General features: G+C 36.9%; 1 protein-coding gene across 1 annotated transcript; it reads right to left on the bottom strand.

Annotated features, from left to right (window-relative positions):
• Window positions 1–480: 480 nt before the first annotated feature.
• On the bottom strand, window positions 481–21,247 carry CRYZL1 (crystallin, zeta (quinone reductase)-like 1). The gene is made up of 12 exons (XM_008943695.1): window positions 21,182–21,247; window positions 18,313–18,390; window positions 17,702–17,774; window positions 16,990–17,034; window positions 12,891–12,959; window positions 10,702–10,835; window positions 9,789–9,900; window positions 4,868–4,966; window positions 3,960–4,081; window positions 3,399–3,504; window positions 1,571–1,616; window positions 481–880 (listed from the first exon to the last, which is right to left on the bottom strand). The coding sequence occupies exons 1-12, from the start codon at window positions 21,245–21,247 to the stop codon at window positions 781–783; spliced, it is 1,050 nt and encodes a 349-aa protein (XP_008941943.1). The 3' UTR covers window positions 481–780.
• Between the last annotated feature and the right edge of the window lie 296 nt (window positions 21,248–21,543).

The raw sequence follows: 21,543 nt of genomic DNA, 5'->3' as shown, positions 1-21,543 counted from the left end.
AAAACCAGCAGTTCCTTCACTGCTGCTGATTTGCAGATGGTTCATGGTAATGGAGAGCATTGGATAAACAGATTTGAGCTGTGCTAGGCATAAGGACTGCGCATAAAAGAGGAAGTGAAAGTGCACAGCACAGGAAGATCTTACTGGAAAGATATCAAAGATAACATTACAGTAACAAGATACATAAAGTGCCTCAAACATCTGAATGGCATGATTGTATCAGCTATGGACTCTAGATTTACTAAGTTTACTGCCTGGTTGCTAAGATGAAGAAAATCAGCTGTGGGGGGAACTCTGTCAGTACCATATCCTTCCCCTCTAGCATCCTTGCTAATTCTGATGGTTTTGCCAATTTTAAATGTGGATTAAAGACACTAAGTGTACCACAGAGTGCTCAGTCTCAGTGCAGTCAAAACTAAAAGTGATGATTGGCAGGGGCTGGGAAACAGAGGACTAATAAAAACCACCAAATTTTTCCTTTTCCTTTAATTAAAAACAACAGCAACTGAGTTTACCTGTAGATGTTCCTAATATTTGTAACTGGGACAGGGCAGAGAGACAAGATCTGTATGTCAAGACCGCCACTTTAGAAGCTGCTGATGGGATCTGCTCAAGGGGACCCAAAAAAAACCCTGCAGTCACAGGAGCATCACAGAACATATGTGCTGGGGTACAAGAGATCTTCAAATTCTAGTTATAGAATTATTTGAAAGTGTAATTTACTTCTCAAATACATTACGTTTCTTTATCTTCCACAGGCTTAGAAATCAGGAAGTTGTGTCAGAACTGGATGACTTGTCTTTTCCTTGCTTGATTCTTCTGAACTATTTCCATAGAAACTTTAGCTTCATACAACGGGATCGGTTCATCCAGCTGAGGTCTAAAATGAACAATGTGTCAGAAATATTGCAAAGACCACTACTACAGACTTCACTTGCACTATGTAAACTTTACTCCTTAAACAAAAGTTTTAAAGCTTTCCTTGGGTTTACAGAATAAGGGAAGAGCCCTGAAGCAAACAGGAAACAGAAGTTAATTAAAAGACATCCTTCTTACAGGGGAAAAAAAATAAAAAGAGATGGCGAGGCTTTTGTTCCACAACAATACAGCTATCCTGCACTAAGAGAAAGGATCTTCCATTTCCACCTTATTATGGGAGGCTTCATATCTAGTGAAGCTGTCACTCTTCTCAGAGGAGTATTAAACCTATTGCCTTTTACAGCCAATACCACTTCTCAGTCAGACGTGCTGCTGAGCAGCCAGACACGTATATGCTCTTCCTTTCTTATCAAGAAAAGAACATGCTGCCTCTGTTAAATTTTGACATATAGCATAACTGTGGGGTTTATCAAGTTTCCTTGTGCTTCACCTGCTATATTGCAGACAAAAATTAGACTGTAGAGTGTACCATATAAACTATGGGAAGCATCTTTTCCTCAGCATGCCAATATAAATCTGCAGTATATTGCTGGCAAGAGTTTTCTACTTCCAATGTTGAATTTAAAAAAAAAAAAAAAAAAAAAGGGAAGAAATGATAATTTAAAAAAATTTGAAAAATCACATTTCTCACCTGAAAATGCTACTTGATAATTTCTCCATTATATCTTCTAAGATGCGTATCTAAGAGGACTGTCAAGGTAACAACGTAACTACAGATAAATATTTCTATAATCACATTTGCTGGCAAGAGTCCTGTATTGATACAAAACCCACAGGATCAAGGCAAAATGAAGATTAACCTTAATTCCAATCCTCAGGTTGGATTTATGCCCTTATTTATGTATCAGAAATATCCTTTCCTGAAATAGCATGTAGAAATTAAATATGGAAAATAGAATTTTGAAAAATAAAGCAAAAGGCTTAAAACTGAGAAATGCAGCCCTCACTAGTACAACCTGAATCAATCGGAATGGCAACTGCATTTTTTGTGCAAAATGAAGATGACAGACCTTGGTACTCGTTACTATCCCTACTATTCATAGAGATATCTGAGGTACAAAATCAAAATAAAGTTGGGAACATAGCAGAGTCTGTAAATTCTTGGAGCACCACTGTGCATCTGTGAGGGATCTTTTGAATTAATGACTTCACATGAATGACAATGCAAGAGATGAGAGGCTGTATGTATTCAGTCTTTATATGAAACTCAAAAAAAAGAATGTTCCTTCCTTTGTTTTAAAAGCAATCTGGTTAACATTTGAAGCTCAAGCTGTTTGAAGAAGCGATCACCTTGTGATTTCTTCAGATGATATTAATGCCATATGCTCAAGAATTTTACAAGACACACAGATCAAAAAAAGCAACCACCCAAAGGAAAAAAAAAACCCACAACCAAACCCAAACCACAAAAAGCAAAACAGATTTTTCCTTTCAGCTTTAAAGCTTGTTGTGATAAAGTGTGCTGTTGTCATTAAAGATACCCCAGCAGGTAACAGAAGAAATCTTACTCTTTAATCAGCTTACTTTTTATGTGGCTAACTACTCAATAAGCATTCAACAAAAATACCAAACCAAAAACCAAGTCACGATAACCTGCACCTCATAAATATTTCCTTAGTGTGCCTGACCTTGCCTAATCCACTCTGCAGTTTTAGTGGAGGAGGGGAGCACTTCCTTGCAGTGCAGTTAGTCGTTTCACAGATATAATGACTTAATCCTCACCTGCCTCTGCTGCTCTGCTAAACTGCAAAAGTGATTCAGCAGATCTCCTAATCTGCAGTGCAGTATAGAACAGGGAGGGTCCTCAAAGCTGTAAACAGACAAACCTTCCATGACTTGGAGCTATCCACTGAAAACTGTCATGAAAGCCCCAAGCCCAGCTGCTTAAGCCCAAACACAGGCAATGCAAATGAAGGAGCCATTCCTCTTCCCACACCCACGTCTTTGCTCCACAGAATTTTATGTACATGACATTGCAAATAAAGACAAGGTTATGAAGCCAAAATATTTTAACTTCTACAGATAAACTGTCTGCATTAAGATTGACAGATGATGCATCTACTGCTCAAAGGAATAAAAAAATTTCAAAAAAATGTCATGTGCACAATAATATAAGCTTACAGAATCTTCATTTAAAAACTATAAATAAGTATTTACATATAAAACCTTAAAAATCTTCAATTAATTGGGTCAATCTTGAACCAAAGTACCGCATTTTCTCCAGAATTTGTTTTCTATTTTAGCATTGGTTTTAAGAAGCCTGCAGAGACGGAATGCAGAGATTAGCTTAAAAAAGGAGCATATGTTACATTTTAGTTACACTGCATGTCTAACTGTGCTGACCTTCAAGCCTGCACTTATGTGACTGAGTAGAAGAGAACCTATTAGTTTGTTTCTCTGTTATATTTCCATCCATTCATATCAGGAGTCAGTATTCAAAATGACCATCAAAAGGATATAGAGATACTTCCCTTGCTGTATATTGGACAAGTTCCATATCTCATCATTCAAAAAGGAGACCGTGGCTCCTTTAAGAAACAAGGAATAGCTGTCTGGAGGATCCAGCTTGAACAAATTGAAGAAAAATGTTAATTAGTTGCATTTTCCTGTACAAAAAAAATAAAGTTTACATGGTTATTTTATATAGATCGTTAAACAAAAAAAACCCCTTGCCCATTCTTAAAACTTAGCAAACTCATCATATTTACAGCTTTAAAGAATTCTTTTCTATCTTGTCAAATGGTTTAATACATTTAAAAATTTACATTTGTCAGTACAGCCAAACAATTACCATAACTTACTATCATCTCTGAGAAAACAGCCCCAAAACTATCCCAAAGGAAAATAAACCCATTTATTATTAATGCTGTATACTTGCCATTTTCTGCATGTGAAAGTTTTCTGAAGTGAAACCAATGATATTTAGCAGTGGGGCACCACTGGCCCGTGACAGCAGCTCACAGACACACCCATAGCTATGTGCTGTGGTACAAACTGACCCACTGACACACCATCCTTACCTGCAGGTTTTTTTCTGTTGTTATCCAGTGTCCCCCAACACCAAGAAGAGTAATGATATCATGCTTATGAGGAAGCAGCTGTGATTTGGAAGTTGATTCATCTTCAGCACTATATAATTTCACTGCAGGGGGAAGAACAAATTCCTTGGAGCTCAGAAGAAAATTATGTTCAGAATGAAATGTCCCTCTCCTCCTGCGCTGAAAACCATATATCTTGGGATACTTTACAGTCCCATGTCTTCAGACACAAATGAGTTGCAATATATGCATATTCATATGCACACAATGAAATACAGCTGTATGGAACAGCATCACAATTAAATTACACTGTTAGTCACACAAAAATATCTGAGGAAGTAGAAGCTTTATGAAATATGATATATGTTTCTTTTAACACATTTTGGTGGAATGCTAAGAAGTTCTTCAATTATTCCAGCTAAAAATAGTAACTTCAGACTTTTCAACTATTATGGTTGGTTTAGAATACAGGTTGACAGTACTGGCAATTATAGCACAATTTTTGTATTAAAATAAGGTAGCATAAACAATGACGTCACAGCTCTACTCTTTAAACACAATTTTTTTTCAGTTTTAAATAGAAGAAAATTTCAGACAAATTTAGCAAATGACTAATAGTATTTGATGCTTCCACTAGAGGGTGATATGAGGAGATTTTGCCTAAAGAAATCTATTGAATAAACACATACATAACATTGCATGGAAGGGAGAAACTAAATGTAATTCACTGAGGTGATGCAGCCCCCACCTATACTAACTGGAAATAATACTAAATAATAATAATAAACAAACAAAAACAAACAAACAAAACAAACAAAAAAAAACCACCAACAAAACCAAACCAAAATTAGTTAGATGCTCTGAAGACCAGGTTCTCTTCAGTTACATACCTCCAGCATCTAGAACAATATCCACTCCCAGGCCACCCGTTTCTTCCAGGCAGCTTTCTGCCACATCTATCTTTCCATTTGACACATCTATCACTCGAGCTAGAAAGAGCAGTACATTTGGTTAACTACAATAAAAATGTATAGGTTAAATTCAGACCAGAACAGGAAGTTTCTAGTTTCTGGAAGGATTACAGGCAACTTTGCAGCTAAGTCAAAAAAGCCAGCCAATGCTTTTTTTCATTTTCCAGTACGGTGCCAGATCAACACCAAACCCCGATACGTACTAGCTTAATGCAGAACTCACAAGTCTGTTTTGGCCAAAAAGGATAAAGTAGACTACTCTAAGAGTTATAAATCCTTCTGTAAGTTATTTTTTTGCCATTCCTCTCTTTCAAAAGCACCTTCAAAAATAGCAAGTTCTGGAGCGACAGGCCATGTTATTGAAGCATATTGGGAGAGTTTTCCAAGCACAGCTTTCTTCCCTTGCTCTACATAAATCCCAGCACTTCCTCCCCGTCCCTTGCAGAGCCCTTCTCTTGCTTCCACATCACAGAGGGCAAAGCCCTCCATGCTCCCTGGCATGGAGCCCTATCTCCCCAGCAAAAGTCACGCGCAAACACGTCAAAACACAATTAATTCAGTCACTTACAAGGCACTCACTCAACTTCTCTTAAGGTCCCATCAAGTCTTCAAAACTTATTATATCAATCTTTTCTTTAAAATAGTGCTTAGTAACATGGTCACTTGTCTCACAGCATGGATAAACTTACAAATCTGTTACTTTGTGCATGATGTTTTTAACTTCTAAATGGCAACCTGGGTTACTAAATAAATATTTAGAGGGAAGTATTTATATCACCTCTTGAAATATTTCTGAAAGGCACTTACATATTTTCTTCTATATCTGTGATACTGTATTTATAATGGTTATAAAGATAAACCACGGAATCAGGAATAACAAGCGCAGACAAGTAGCAGCCAAGGTTTTTAGTTTTGCTTCATAATTATGAGGTAGAACATTTAGGCTAAATAAACAGGCCAAAGACTTGTCAGCAAATGATAATCATAATAACATCAAATACATTTGGAGGTACATTTCCAAAGCACAATGGACTGAACTCAAATTCAACGAGCACTTACCTACTAAAGGCTGCCGTGTACCTTCTTGAATTTAATGACAGGAGTTGGGAAAGAAGGAGAGAAGAAAAATTTGCAATAAAATGGTCATTGAGAAGAATATTAACAAACAATTAATGTTTGGGGTTTGTTGTTTTTTTGTTTGGTTGCATTTTTCCCCTAATCAAATCATAAGGTACATTCAAATTCTTAGGTCAATCATTCAGTTTTTTCACTGAGGTCAAGTTATTTGGCTAAAGAGAACACACATGGTCATAATTTAATAAAAATGTCACGTTAATTTAGGAAGGATAACATGTATTTTCCATATACAAATAAAACCTCATAATATCCTTTTCTCATTACTTCTTCAGTCAAGAGGTTAAAACCTTTTTCTCAACATGGCAATCTGATGTAAAGTTTCTGAACTCAAATCATGACTGTCAAAAAGAAAAGCAATAGTTGATCAGTTTGACTGTTTTCTGATCTCTGTTTAGAAAAAGAATCCAGTTTTGTTACTTAAGACAATAGTTCAGACAGTGCTCATTAAAATCCTGTTCAATTTCCTTCCTAGGAAAATGCTGTAGCTATTTCTCTCCACTGTACAAACAAAAAAAAAACAGATTATAATATAATTTTCTCTAATCCTTTGTCATTTATGCAAAACTTCTCACAAAACATTTTCAAATTAGTTCAGTTTCTTCTGTGACTTGCACAACATCTAAAGTAACATTATTTTGACTGGCAAAAAGGCTTCAGTTTCTCCCTTTCACTGTTGGTGAAAATATTTCATATGAATATTTCCACTGCTTGCTACCAGAGTTTACTTTGACCTACCAATAAGTTCATCTACAGAGTACACAAAAGATCTGCTACTTGAACATTCTCAAGAGAGCCACGAAATCACCAATGATTTCTTGACAGAAACATATCCACTGGAGTTCAGTATTGGTTTTAAAGAAAAAAAACAAATAAAAAATCCCAAACAAAAAACCAAAAAAAAATTAATTTTAGAAACAGAAGAGCTATATGTGTGTATATATAATTTTTCTTCTGTTATCTGGCAGAAACTTATCACATGTAATATTCTGTCTCCATTCTGAAACATAGGCATTAAAAGTTCAAAATTTTTTATAATACCCTCCTTTATACTATTATTATATTTACTCCAGAGATGACTGAAGGCATGCAAAGATCTCATCCTGTTGGTAAATATGAATCCTTAACATGAACTTCTACTTTAGGAACTTGTATCATACCGATAAAACCAATAACAAAACCTCCAAAACCCCCAAACAATAACAACAACAAAAAACCCAAACACAAACCCACTGTCTTTTTGCTTTCATACTCAAACTATTTCTCTTTAATGCTGTACCAGGGTTATAGGTCTTTATTTGAAGTAAAGTTGCAAGTAAAATTTTCCCCTAACATTTGCAAAACTGCTAACCTAAGCTACTGTTGTAAAATAAGCATGTACATGAGCAATAGAAGTGACGGCCTTGTCACTGCAAGAGGTGGTTATTTCAGCCATTTTATGAAGCAGCTAGTTATGCTGTACACTGATAACACAAACTGCTGCTCACTGACAACTGATAGTCTTGCTAAAGAATTAAAAAAAACCCAAAAACCACTAAACAAGCACAAAACTGAAAAAGCTCCCACCCACAGACGTTAGAAACCAGCTTAGATATAACTAGTTATGCTTGGGTTACTTAGAGCATTCATTTTATATTAACATTCCTATAACTTAAAAACAGGAAAAACTAAATATGGCAAGCAACCTGAAGTTACATTCATATGTGCTGACTGGACTATGGTAAGAAAGTAAATTTTGAAGTCCTTTCTTTGCTAAGAAAGTTTTCATATCATTAACAAAATATATCCATAAAACATTACAAAGGGAAGTTTTAGGTCTTCTCTATTTAATTTTTCACCCTGTAGCAGCTGGCATAACAAATCTCTACATATTAACAGCATTCACAAAAATGCTTTATGTTCTGATATCTGTAATGTCTACTGTTACAATTAAAAAAGACTTCTGAAGTAAGAAAAGAAAAAAACAACTTTTTTGTGAAGTTGGGGAAGAAAAAATGTAATCTAAAAACCTAGAGAAATAAGCCTGCCAGGTCTTAGGACAAATGTTTTACAGCACAAAACTTTGCAGTTCCCTGTTGAAGATAGACATTTTTGCTGTCTGACCTCAACTTTCTCTCTGCTCTTGTGTAATAACCTCTGCACAGCACTCTGCTTCCTGCTGCATTAGCAGCACTCCAAAGCCACTACTGGAAGAGCCAAGGGCTCACTTGGTAGGCTGGAAGTGAATCATTCCCCAGCACTGCAGATGTGTGTGAACGTGCAGCCCCAGAACGCACATGCACACTGTGTTGTCTCTGTGCTTCCACTGACAGTTCTGTTCTTGGGAGCCAGAAAGGAATTAAAATTGACAAGAACTCTGTTCCCTCTGTGTCTAAAGAACAGCTCTCTGGGTTATTTCAGCCCTCTGCTAGCTTATTATTCTTGAGCCAGCAGGGAGAGCACAAGGACAATACTATGTGCACCTGCATATCAGCAGTGACGGGTTTTCGTGAGTCACTAGGAACAAGAGAGGAGATTTGAAAACTGCTCCAGTTCTCCATCTGGAAACCCAAGACTGCTAACAATACCACTATGCAAAACAGCAAAAGAGAAAGGAGTCAGAGTCAGGGACAGTTAACCTTGACGTTGTATTTTTAATCAGATCTCATCTGTAACCCAAATATTCTGACTGATACATCCGTAGTACGTGTGGAGGTGATAAGTGACGACACAGCTTCCCCCCACATAGCTGTTCCTGCAAGAGACAGCTCCTGCTACATGCGCTCCTCTGGACAACAACAGAGCTCATACACTGAAGAATAAACCTGGTGATTATTCTGTGGCAGTTTTTGCATTTTGAGGAGGAAATAAATAGCAGACACTGGTTTTAACTGTTTGTTCACTGTACAGCAAAGTTCACGACCTGCAATCAAACTGGACTTTGCAATGCCATCCTTTATTTTAAAAGATATTCTACATTACTCCACTCTACAGCATCAAAATAAGAAAAAGATTGATCAGGAAAGATGGTAGCAGCTTTTACATAGTGTATTTTCCCATGATGTCAAACAGCACCATCACTTTGATGGACCCTCCCCCCATCAAAAAAATTAAGTACCAAAGAGAAGAAATGGAAGAAGCCCTAGATGAATGCAAATATTATGTCTAATGCAAAACTGATCTAGGAAATAGGAAAACGCAGAGACTTTGAATGTCCAGCTACAGTTATGACAGTACTTGAAACTGAGATGCCACACAGCTTGATAAAATACTATTAGAAGTAATTTGAGTCAGATGAATACTGTATCTTAACTATACGATTACATCTGAACTCTCGCTCAGGTACCTGGATTACACACTGTGATACTGGTGATTTAGTAATTGCTGCTTCTTGTTCACAAGCAACAATTTTATAAAATGAAAAGACTTCTTGAGTAGTTAGGCTAAAACCCAGCACTCAAGCACTGCTGTGTGAGATGGTAAGTACTGAGAGACAATCATTACAACATAAATGAAGACTAAGATGCCATTAAATAAACCTAAAACAGAAATCAAATACCTATGGAGTACAGAATAAATTTTAGAACAATTTAATTAGGCTTTATAGATTTGTATTTTGGTTTTCAGCTACGGAAATAAGACCCTAGAGTAAAGGAGTAAAAAAAAAAAAAAAAAAATTTTGAGATATTCCTTAGCATAAACTTTAGCACTGAAGAATATAACTTACCCACAGGAGGTCTGAGCCTCTCCAGGTACTGCTTATCTTCAAGACTGTACGCAGTAGAGATTACTTTAGCTCCTCTGTGTTGTGCTAACTGAATAGCTATTGTACCAAGTGGCTGCAGAAGAAAAAGGCAGATGAATTTATTTACAGCAACAGTTTGACGCCATTTAAGAAAGACTGTATTGCAAAGGACATTGAGGAGAAGTCAGGAGAGTATGCAGAAATGAACTTACTCCCTTCAATAAAACGCATCTGAATAGTCACACATCTGCTTCTGTTCTAAATGAGGCCAAAAAAGTCTTAATTGACTGGGACGCTCTGAACAAAGTATTTGTAATTATCTAGTTCTCCTCTTCAACAAAATAGCTCAGATTCTGCTCTAAGCAATGCAAGTACCATAACTACAATTGTAACTCGCAGCTTTGGGCTTCCTTACTTGTTGAAGGAAGAAGTGCTGCTGAGGAAAAAACCCCAGCTACATTTACATTAACAAATCTTGAAGAAGCTCCATATCTTCATTAGCAATAAAGACTGCAGTAATGCAAAAAAGAAGTATTTATATCTAAGAGAAGTTAAAAAGCAGCAGTGGGAAAGGAACAAAAAATTTAAGGCACTGCACTCCAGTTATACCCAAAGGCTTAGGGTAAAACCATGTCAATGTAAAATACTGAAGAACTCTCCCTTTTCACTACACACACAGCACAAGGAGGACTGACTGTATCCTTGGCTCAGTATCCTAGGTGGGCAGGTCTTTCCTATTAGGCCATTAAGTTAAGGGCACTGCCAGCAGTAAAATATGACGCTTGGTAAGTTTAGTCTGTTGTAATAAATCCAATTGTTCTGGTGATAAGAGTTATTTATAGCAGAGGTAATCTTTCTGTTCTGAAATGGTTATTACTGCACAGTTGTTACCTACACTTGCTCCATCCATTACAAGGACAGTTTTTCCAGGAGAGACCTGGGAAAGGTAGTGCAAAGCTGTGTACGCTCGGACACCATCACGAACAGTCCCAGCTGCTTCAACCCAACAAACTTTTTCTGGCTTCTGAACTATGTTTGGGGAAAACAAACAAACAAACAAACAAACAAACAAACAGACAACAAAACAAACCAGTCAGATGGGGAAAAAAAGCAGCAAGTCCTTGACATTTCACTCAGCATTATTTTTTAGACTTCATCGGTTTCTAAAACATGAAAGAAATTTATACAAGCCAAATTATCTACAAGTGTAATTATGATCTATTTCCCAGAGGGAATATTCCAGCGTTGTGGCTCATGGCAGTGTTAGGTCAGCTACATCAAAGTGAAGTCAAAGTGGAAAAGGCAACTGTTATTCCAAGAATAATCAGTTTGCTTCTGCAGCACTCTTGTGATCAAGTCCAAACACAAATCCAGTATTTAAACAGGAAAAAAAACCCAAAAGACACTTCCTATCATAACCTCCAGGCAGAAATGATCTGAGGAGGTCTCATCTCCTTTTCAAAAAGATAATTCTGACACAGAGAACACATAATCCAGGTTCCTAATTCTCTTTCTCTATAGGTTAGAATCTTCTATTTCATAATAATAATAGCTGTATAAACAGCTTCTGGATGCTATAACACATTTTAAGAAAGATAAAGGTCATGGTAATGTTATTTGTCATCTGTTTTCTATTGTCTCTACCTACAAGATGCACAAGAGTTTTCCCATTCTATCTGCGTGCTTAAAAACCTGGGGAGGTAACATTAATGTAGTACTATGTTAACTAGAAATCACAAGTTCAAACATCATTTTTAATGCAAGCAATTTACATGATTTAGCAGAGAATTTGATACTAAGCTAAAAAATCATCATAGCCCAGCTGAGAGTCTAGCACAGAACTCAACTAAGTAAGCACAATCCTCCTGAGGCACACTACAAAGGAAAAAGACTGGGAAAGTTTGGTCTGTCCCTTTAAGTGTAAGAATGGACAGTTTACTTTGAATTGGGGAAGCTATAAAACAACATAAGCAACATGATCACCTGGGTTCATTTATCAGTGTGCTGGAAAAGAATTCTAGGGATCTGCACCATCACTTTGTGTCCCAGTTCATACTACTGTGCACAAAGTAAGCTACTGAAACCAATATACAGTCAGAAGTATTTTCTGCCTCTAGTTATGGTAAATAGTGATCAAGCAGCACAGATCTCTAGATTTTAATTTGCTCGATTTATATTTTAAGTGTTAGAAAAAATAAACTTTGTATTTTCATCTCCAGAAGCCCAGGACTTCTTTTGCAAAAACTGTCGTAACTAGTCTAGAAGATTTCATCTTCAAACAAATCAACGTAAATAATACTTGTTTACCTCTCATATATATATTAAAAAAAAAAACAAACATGGAGACAATGTTTCATGCAATAAAAGTAGAGATTCAGTTTTGGTGTAAACAAATCTAAAGGAGTCACCTCATAACTACACAAGTTGAATTCATGGGCAGTTACAGAAATTCAGTACAAACCAATTTGAGCATAAGAGTAGCTTGCACAGGGTAACACATCAAACCGTTGGCAGAAGCAAAGGGATTCCCAAATTTAGTATTCTACACTTTAAAGCACTCTATGCCCAGAAAAGGGAAACTGGAAACTCACAATAATTGAAAAGGATGTTTCAATCTAGGTTTTCCCTGATCCTCATTCCCTGAAAATTCCTTTTCCAACTTCTAGTCTGCTAATTTTATCCCATCTATTAGTCTGGTCAGAAGTAATATTCCTGGATTGAGTCAAAGTGAGGGGAAAAAAACAAATTTCTCCTTATTTAATTTTGTGACACATGAGGTGAGGAAAAATAGAAAGACAATGAAGCAACAAAAAGGGAAGCCAGAAGGGAGGGGAAAAAAAAAAAAAGAAGCTTGTGTGGTTTAGGCAAAACATTAACCCATTAAACAATAACAGCAAAAAAGGAGCCCTTGAGAGTATGTAGTATTCAGAACTTCTGTGAATGGGTGAAGTAGGCAGAATGTCTGAATGCTGCTATACAGAACAAGTTTGCCCAGAGGTCCAAGTTTACTTGCTCCCTATTACAAATGCTAAAGTCTAAAGATACAGTACAGGTAAATATCAGCAAAATAGATGAACTACATACCTAAATAATGCTCATGAACGAGAATAACTTCACAAACACCAGACGCCTCAGAATCCAGGGGCAAAATCCCTGAAAAACAAAGTAACACATACCTTCAATTTCAAACAAGCACACTTTATAACCAAAACAAGCTCCTAATGAAATTGCTAGTCCCACTTGGTTTGTGGTTCAGTAGCTCTTGTCAGGTTTACGACAAGTTAAGAAAACTTGGCAAGGTAAAGGGTTGTCATCTCTACAGGCAGAGTGTACAAGATGGTAAAGGTGCTCCAAACAGCACTTTGGGGTTGGGGAGAGAAATAATGGGGACGCAACTCGGCGCCTTTTGCTACTGGCACAATTCATTTTTGCCAGGTCATGTCTGAACTCATTTCACACTGCTCCCACCCTGATGAATGCTCTGGTTTCTGCTCTGGACCACGGCTAACGAAGAAGTAAACTGAGCTCTCATACTGCAGAAGGGCACAGACCAAGTCACACTACAGACACCTCTACTCTTCCCTCCCCATGTGTCTGTATGCGTGGTGTTAGCAAAGGCAGCAAAAAAGGGACAGAAAGGAGCACAGGAAGAACAAAGAGATTCATGAACAGTAGAATGGTATCCAATCAGACCCAGAACATCTGGATGTATGTACCCTCTGTCTTTGGTAAAACAGTATTTTCTTCTTTCTCCCATCCAAATCTTATACTCCATTTAGACCAAAGAGAGGCCTTTGGCTTAAAATCCTCAGCAAATTTGGCTGGTGCTTCCAGTCTTTCACAACTCCCACTAAATGTTTACCCCACAGTGCTTGTATACATCTGCAGATCTCTCAAGGGTTTATCTATAGAACAATAATGATAATAAAAAGTCTAAAGTAGCTATCTAGAGTGACTATTATGCAATTAGGAAATAATGCAAGAAGGGAAGAATCTCAGAAGCGAACACCCTTTCTTACAACATCGTTATCAATTCTGTCTTACTTTCCTAACTTAAGTCATCCTCTAATCCTTTAATTTAGCATGCAAAATATAAAGATGTATGGAAGAATGTCCCTAAGAAATATTGCTTCTATCCTAAAGCATAATTCAGATTTTGATCATTAATACAGCATCATATTTCAAATGTTAAGGAAAATTTCCTTATAGTCAACTGAATTAGCCTTGGCACCTAAACCAGACTGCATTCTACCATCTTAACTACAGAAGCAGCGAAAACACAGACTGAATAATACATGAAGAGATTCCTTTCCTTGACAAATGCAGAAGTTGAAGAACAAGTCACATTATCTCCTAACACTCAAGACAGCCTCCAAGGACTCATTATACATTGCGGTCAATTCACATTGATTTCAGGGTCTCTAAAGCCATCCACAAAAACATGACTTGTACTAAGGGAAAGACATACGGCAACTTAAAGAACCGTGCCCCTTAGTATACCTCATAATGCTTACAGAAGCTCCAACATGAAATTTAGGCCTTTATTTTACATATGCTATACACATCAGGCATTTTCAAGAAGTACAAAATTAGATTTTTCACCTTACTTGTCAGAAATACTGCATAGGGCTTTCGTGCATGGATTATTTAGGGGTTCAGTAACAGTGTGGAGGAAGTGAGAGGCCAGCTGGCTAACCACCAATACATACATGCAGGTATGTTTATATTTAGGGTCAAGCCTCCAAGTATTTGTGGCCAGTTTTACTCTCAGCATATTCTTCCCTGCACTTATTTTATTGAGGAACATGGCATAATTGATTGATAAAAGATTCTGAAAGCAACAAATAAAACTGATGGTAGCTTTGAAAGGAATTCAAGAGTTTATCTCAAAACAAGAGATTCTTGGTTGGTCTGTTTCACTACTGTATTTTTTTCTTAACCAAACAAATAATCATTTATAAGACAATACATTTTACACACAGAAATCTCCTCTGGAAGATTAAAGGAGGAGAAAAATTTTAGAAGTGAGAAACAATTCTTGGTATGATTTTAGGAACAGATTAATGACTTAACACACCAGGTACTGCCAGTGAGCACAGCATTATTCTTACATGAAAAAGAGGAGATTCATAAATAAGGACCATATTACCATGTTATTACTGTTAAACTCAGTAAGGAGGCCATAGCAGGACCACACCCTTCAACAGAAGGACAGGCGTTTTTTTTGTAGCATTTAAGTAGAAACATACTTCTGACACTTGTGTCTTTTGGGACAGATTTACCTGCACAGAAACATTTCACTCCTATCTTTTGTCTGTATAGCATCTATATTGTATGCATAAGGTTGAACAGCTGCTTGAAAGGCAATACTATGAGATTTCAGTAAAGAAGTGGGTTTTCTTTTTTTCAGGACTAAAAATATTTAGTGCCCTTTTCTTCATCTTCCTATTTCCATGTGTAATTCTGACTTTTCTGTACCTGCAGTCATGAACATTCAGTATTCAAGAATAAGACCGGTAGACAACAGAGGTCTCAGACAAAATGAATCTGCTTCTTTCACGACCCAAGTAAAGATTCCATTCCCTTAATGTCAGGTTTACTCTGAAATAGCTCAGCTGATTCAAACTATGTATTCTATACTGGAATTAACAAGAATGGAACTGAGTGACCCTTGTGGTCCCTTCCAACGCTGACAGATTCTGATCTGTTTTAGCAGAGGACTTTAGAGCCCTAATGGCTCAATGGTTGGACTTGATGATCTTAAAGGTCTCTTCCAACCTAAAGGATTCTATGATTCTAAGTCCCAACTCACAAAAAAAACCCCAACCCTCACAACAGCTACCTAGAGTGTCACTTAGATCTCTCAGGTCTACTGACATATTTTCAGAGGATTTTTTCCTCCCTAATTACTTACTGAAACTGTACTCCTTCAGCTACAACAGAAGGTGATTGAAACAAATACTATTTTAAAATATTCAACAGATGCAGCATATGCCACGTTTGGTTAAATAGGATATTTAACCAAATGAGCAATACTGTTCACAATAATGATACTACTCCTAGTTCAGTTAATTCATATGCAAGACCAGAAGATGCTTGGCCATAACTGTTTGACTTTATTAAACAAATCCAAGCGATTTCTGTACCCCATAAAGTGGAATATTACACTCCCAACTATAAGGATTACACCTTCTGTGGTGAATAAATAATCACACATCCTATTCCACTGGACCTAAGTTAATGATATGAAAAGTCTGCCAAAGTTTTATCAGGAAAAGAAAAGCCCTAAACACTTCCCATGTGATTTTTGACCTGGAAGTCTGTTTTAAATAACAAAAAAAAAAAAGTACAGTGATTACCACTTGCATTTCTGATGGGCTTCTCTAACAATGTCATAGCAGGATCATAAAGCATGGACTCCCTGTAGTTAAGTTATGGTGGAAACAAGTCCACTTTCAAGAACTCTTAACGAGAAATAAAAATGAAGATTCCACAGAATAAGCAGCTTGAAACTGTTTCTTTTTAAATGGGGCCTTGTATTTAGCAAAACACCTGAGTACATGCCTCGCTTTTGGCAACCTGGAAAATCCAGCAGAACTAGTGAACCTACTTGTGCGTTTAAGTTGGGACCACTCTTTATTTCTTTACTCAAACAGGAACTGACGTGACATAGAAGAAACTGAACAGTCTTCAGTATGCTTGAAGAAGAGAGTCACTAGTCGTTAAAAGTATATTTTTATATCATGCTCAAGAAGGCAGGAAATATAAGCCTAGACTTTGTATCATCCACAGACATCAAAAGATACATGTTAATTACATCAAGGTGGTGTTATCAATACAAATAATTGTGTGTATACTCAGATGATTGATCATCTTTAGAACACTCACTCCACCTGGCTACTCAGACCCAGGTGTAAATTCTTAAAGATTTGGTGAGTGCAGGACTATGACAGATTATATTAGCTGGGGACCTCAACCTCCATTCTTATAACCAAAAAACCTTCCCTAAGAGAACACTTTCAGAATAGAATTCTCATTTATAAGAGTTCATTGATGTGACTCTAGTTGATTCTCTGAAGAATTATGTCTAATTGTAGCTTTAGCAATACTTATAACCTAAACCACTCATTATAAAAAGATTACTAATTATGTTAGTTGATAAGGCAAACAAGCATTAACTTACCCACCACTTCATCATCTGGCTGAAAAAAGGTCACCTTTCTTCCAACTCACAAAGAATATATGAAAAGGAGGAAAGAAGGTATGAAGAGAAAGAGAGGTTTACAGCTAAAACTGAACATACATTTGAAAGCACTGTTTATCACTAGCTCACAAAACTAAGAATATACCCTGCTAATGATTTTTCATTTTCTATTAAATATGCACATACCAAAGCAAAATGTTTGATTCACTCGACTCTGGCACCTCATCCACAAACTGTTCCATGCAAGTACACACACATATATGTTTTTGAAAGATCTTTCAAAACAGATCAGGGTTTAAACTACACATTAAAGGTGGACATGTCAGTGAAACACTGACGAAATTCCTGAATGTTATTTTGTCTTCACTATTCTAAAAAATGACTGTTACAAATAAATATTGTTATAGCACATGCAGGTAGTATCTTAAGATCTCAGTATATTTTATTTAGAAAGCTGCTGTGCAACTGTATATTGTTATTTTAAACTCTGAACAGATATGCAGGAATTACACTCCAGTTCCTTTTTTAACTTTCATTTCAGTATCATTACTGACTTATGGAAAGCCTCATTAAAAAAGCAAATAGTTCCTACAATGAAAGGTGTGTAGCACACAAACAGTATTTATTTGTTCTGGATTATGAGACCTTAACTCTTGGCCCACACCCTCATAAGAGAATTATACTAACTTACCTTCCAGTACAACCCCAGAAATTTCTCGACCAACAGGTAGAAGCTCCTTCTCCAGTTTAATTTCTGACAGAAGCTAAATGAAAAGAATGCTTAGAACATTCTTACTACATTTGCATAATTATTGTAATCTGACAGCATTTGATATTCCCAGTAAAAAAGTTGGGCTGTTACCAAAATGTTATCTGGGGAAAGAAAAAAGTATACACATTCCTCATTTAATATTAAAACCTTCGCACTGATTTTATGTATTTAAATTTAGAAGCATATTAAAAAAAACCAAACCAAACCAAAACCAGCGAGTTATTAACAGGCAAGCCAAACTGTGACTTACAGTCAGTATGCAGAGGACGATAAAAAGGATTTACTGTAAGAGAACTCACAAATGGCAACTGACCTTTCTCCACAAATTAGGAACAAAATTACAGGTGCCTTTTATTTAAAGAGCTATGCAAGAATACCACATCAATCCCATGCCTTCTTTTTCAGCAGCAAAGCCATATCCTCAGATGGCAAACACAGAGCCGTGCCAATTTCCAGCTAGGGCCCTGGTTTAGATCTTCAATGGAAACTGTAAACAACTCTAGCTTTTATTTTAAAAAATAAGCAAATACCTTTGTATCTATCCAGCTCAGTGCACAGGCTCTAACTTGTACTTTCACATCATGGTCTCTTGTAGGAGGAAGGTTTTCCTAGGACAAATTTACAGATGTTACATTATACAGTGCAACATGACTATGCTAGTAGGATCCTCTCAAGCTCTTGAAAACACTTTTCCAGAGTCTTTTAGATTGTTTTGTAGTCAGAACAAGAAATCTTCTTTCCATGAAAAGGGAACAGATATCACAATGGATTTACAACACCATTTTGAGTACAAGTATATTACTATTACAAACTGACCATGAGGATCTTACTAAACCCCAACAGAAACGGACATTCTTCTGTTGCATTTTTTTTCCACAAGTCAAATATCTCACCCTTACCTGAAACAATTATTGTAATTACCTGCCTAGTGTCTGTCTAACAGCTAGAATGAAGCAGATCTTTTAATATTGAAACTATATGGCAAGAGTGACTGAGAATTTTAAGAGAGTTTTAACACAAATGTACTGACAACCTTACTCAGGCAAATATTCAGGTATTCCAGAAAATGTCAAAGAAACAGCACTGATATGAATTGGTGTTGAGCCCCACAAATGGGGGCCCACCTCACATACAAAAGTGTTTTACTAATGAAGCCTCCCCTTACTGTTTCAGCTTTTGGTTCTGTGGTTGATAGCTGAAATGTTTTTAAGGAGCTGAGTACTGGTACTTTAAAGTACAGCCAAGCTGATTTCTGGACTGCTGACTCCACACAGCTGTTGAAGATCTACCACAGGTACTGGAGGCAAAATCATGTATTTCGATGCTCTACTGCATGTAGCCTGCAGTGTAGATGTCTGCTGAAATTCAAAGCGAAACACTTATCAGAAAGTCATGAAAGAGGTTGGTTTCTACCTCTGAAGTTAAGATATATTCTTAAGTGTTTAAGCCTTTGTTGATTTTTTTTTTAAGCTCTTCCCAAGAAACAGCTGTTGCTTTTCTCTTAGGCTTAGCAACATGAGCAGTAACCTCTGTCCAAGGAATACAGAGCTGAACTTTTTCTCACCCCAGCTGAGTTAAACACATGCTGTTCCTTCAAATTTGCAAGGCAGTTTGCCAGTCAGACTGACCTCCTGCTCCTCAAACAAACCCAAGTAGGCTCTCACTCTTTGTTTCACAAAACAGAAAAGCCATTAAACTGTTGAACTATATGAATACCACATCTTTGGTTTAAGAAAAAAAAAGTTAGAATCTAAGGGACTTACCTAATTTTTGTAGTTTTAAGATCAGATTGTCTTTCTAAACTATCCTTTTGGTATGCATAGCTCAATAAACCTAAGTACTGCTACAATCCACATAATTGCTTTTCTTTATAAAAGAATACAGGTTTTAGGAATGAAAAGAGACAATGAAATGTTTGTGCTGTTAACTGGTTCTTGCCTGCATAATTTAAATATGTCATTGTTAGGAACTGACTGTGCACTATATAAGAAAGGGCTGCTATGGGAATTCTTCACCCAAGCTATTGACTTCTTGTTGTCTACTTTCTCTTCTCTTAAAGTCTCCTCGGCCAACTAGCTTTCCTTTTTTCTCAATATTTTCAATATTTATTTCAATTTAAGATGAGGATTCTGTGCTGCTGGCCATAACACAGACACCTGCAGAATCGGCTCCTGCTTACCCAAGACTGTACCAAAGCTGTCCGGCTCACCTGCTGTCCTCATCTACACGTTCCCATCCCCTCCTTTGTGCTGAAGCTAGCAATCACAGAGCCATCACAATGATGTCAACTAACTTATAACAAATTACTAGTTTTCAGCTGGACAAGCAAGTTCATCTATTTCACCTTCTCGCTGTGTGACTTGTAAAGCCATTGTAAGGAAGCAAACAAAAACGCGCAACCAAAAGGTGAACAAACCTTTCCAGCAAAAGCACGTTTTCACAATCAGTTTAAATAGATCTAAGACTGCTCCATGAATATGCACTTCGGTTGTATCAGAATCACCCACCTCATTGCATTTTCCTCTTCAGGCAGTTTGTTAGATGTTTTTCTCTACTGGGACTTCGCAGCTGCTCAAGCAAGATTCTCACCAGTAGTATATAGTTTTACTTTGGTCATGGCCCATAGGTATATTTAGGTATCTGTATTATACAGGTACACAAAGGTATCTGTAATGATTTATTTTGCACCTCTAAGAGATTTAAGAATGCAGGTTCACATCCTCAAAACCACATAAACATTTTTTTCTACTGTTCAGACATACTGCATCAATATAATCTCTCTGACATCCTATTTTAGCCTTATACCACAAGCAAACTTACCCAATTACTGTTTACATCAAACTAACAAAGACTCCTTAGCACAACAGATTCAGATAAATTTCACACAATAATAGTTGTCTTCTTGATGTTCCTTTAAGTTGTAGGAAAACAAGTAGCTAGACAAAGGAGGCTTAGCAAAGCCTCTGAGAAAAAGGCTGCACTGTGATCTTAACCCTTAGAGCAAAGAAATCACAAAAGTAAAGAATGTAACAGTAAGAGTACTCCAAGCATGGCCACTTTCTCAAGCTATACTTCTACTTCTTAAACGACCAGAAAAAATCCAAGCAGGAGATGTGAATCTATATGAAACAAGGTTTAATTTCTTACACCTGCAAAAATTGTTTTTAAAGTACAGACACCAAAACTGTAGAGAAATCTAGTACTAGTCTTGCCAAGTGCTGCATGATGACCAAAATGGTGCAAAACACATCTCCTACTTTCATTTACCTGCCTGTATGTGTAAAGTTTATACCAGTTCAAGTCTACAGAAGAGTTAAGCATTTCAATTCCCTTGTGGCATTCAGCCACACTCTCTTCTCTTACTGAACGAGTGATAGTGTCATTAGGATCGGAACTCACTCTTTCCTGGAAGACAAATGTAATTTCCTCTCCAGGCAAATTCTGCTGACAGTACAAGGCCTTCATAGTCATCTGAGAAAAGACGCAGCAACCAAGTTGTAATACATGCAGTATTTATACAGAAAACAGATAACTAAAGCTTTACATTATTTTATAAGCAGAACAGTGATTGTTTGCAAGCGACAAAGGGCCTATGAGTCCTTCCAATACCTACGTTCTAAAACAGATCAACAGATAAGGCAAGGTATAGTGTTGCCTGCAACAGGAGACATCAGTATTGCTGACCATAACAGCGAATCCTAGGGACTGAGGATGTACAGCAAAATGCAGTGAATGATACTGACTGGTAGACAGATGGGTCT

Source organism: Merops nubicus, unplaced genomic scaffold (assembly GCF_000691845.1).
Source record: "Merops nubicus isolate BGI_N331 unplaced genomic scaffold, ASM69184v1 scaffold45817, whole genome shotgun sequence".
Taxonomy (NCBI): Eukaryota; Metazoa; Chordata; class Aves; order Coraciiformes; family Meropidae; genus Merops; species Merops nubicus.
Note: the sequence above shows the minus strand (reverse complement) of the source record. Positions and strands in the feature narration are given on the sequence as shown.

Coding starts and splice junctions, on each gene's coding strand:
- CRYZL1 (XM_008943695.1), bottom strand. CDS start 21,247: ATGAAGGCCTTGTACTGTCAGCAGAATTTGCCTGGAGAGGAAATTACA. Junction 17,775..18,312: donor TGAGCTGGATAGATACAAAG/GTATTTGCTTAT, acceptor CTTTTCATTTAG/CTTCTGTCAGAAATTAAACT. Junction 1,617..3,398: donor ACAGCAAGGGAAGTATCTCT/ATATCCTTTTGA, acceptor CCTCTTAGATAC/GCATCTTAGAAGATATAATG.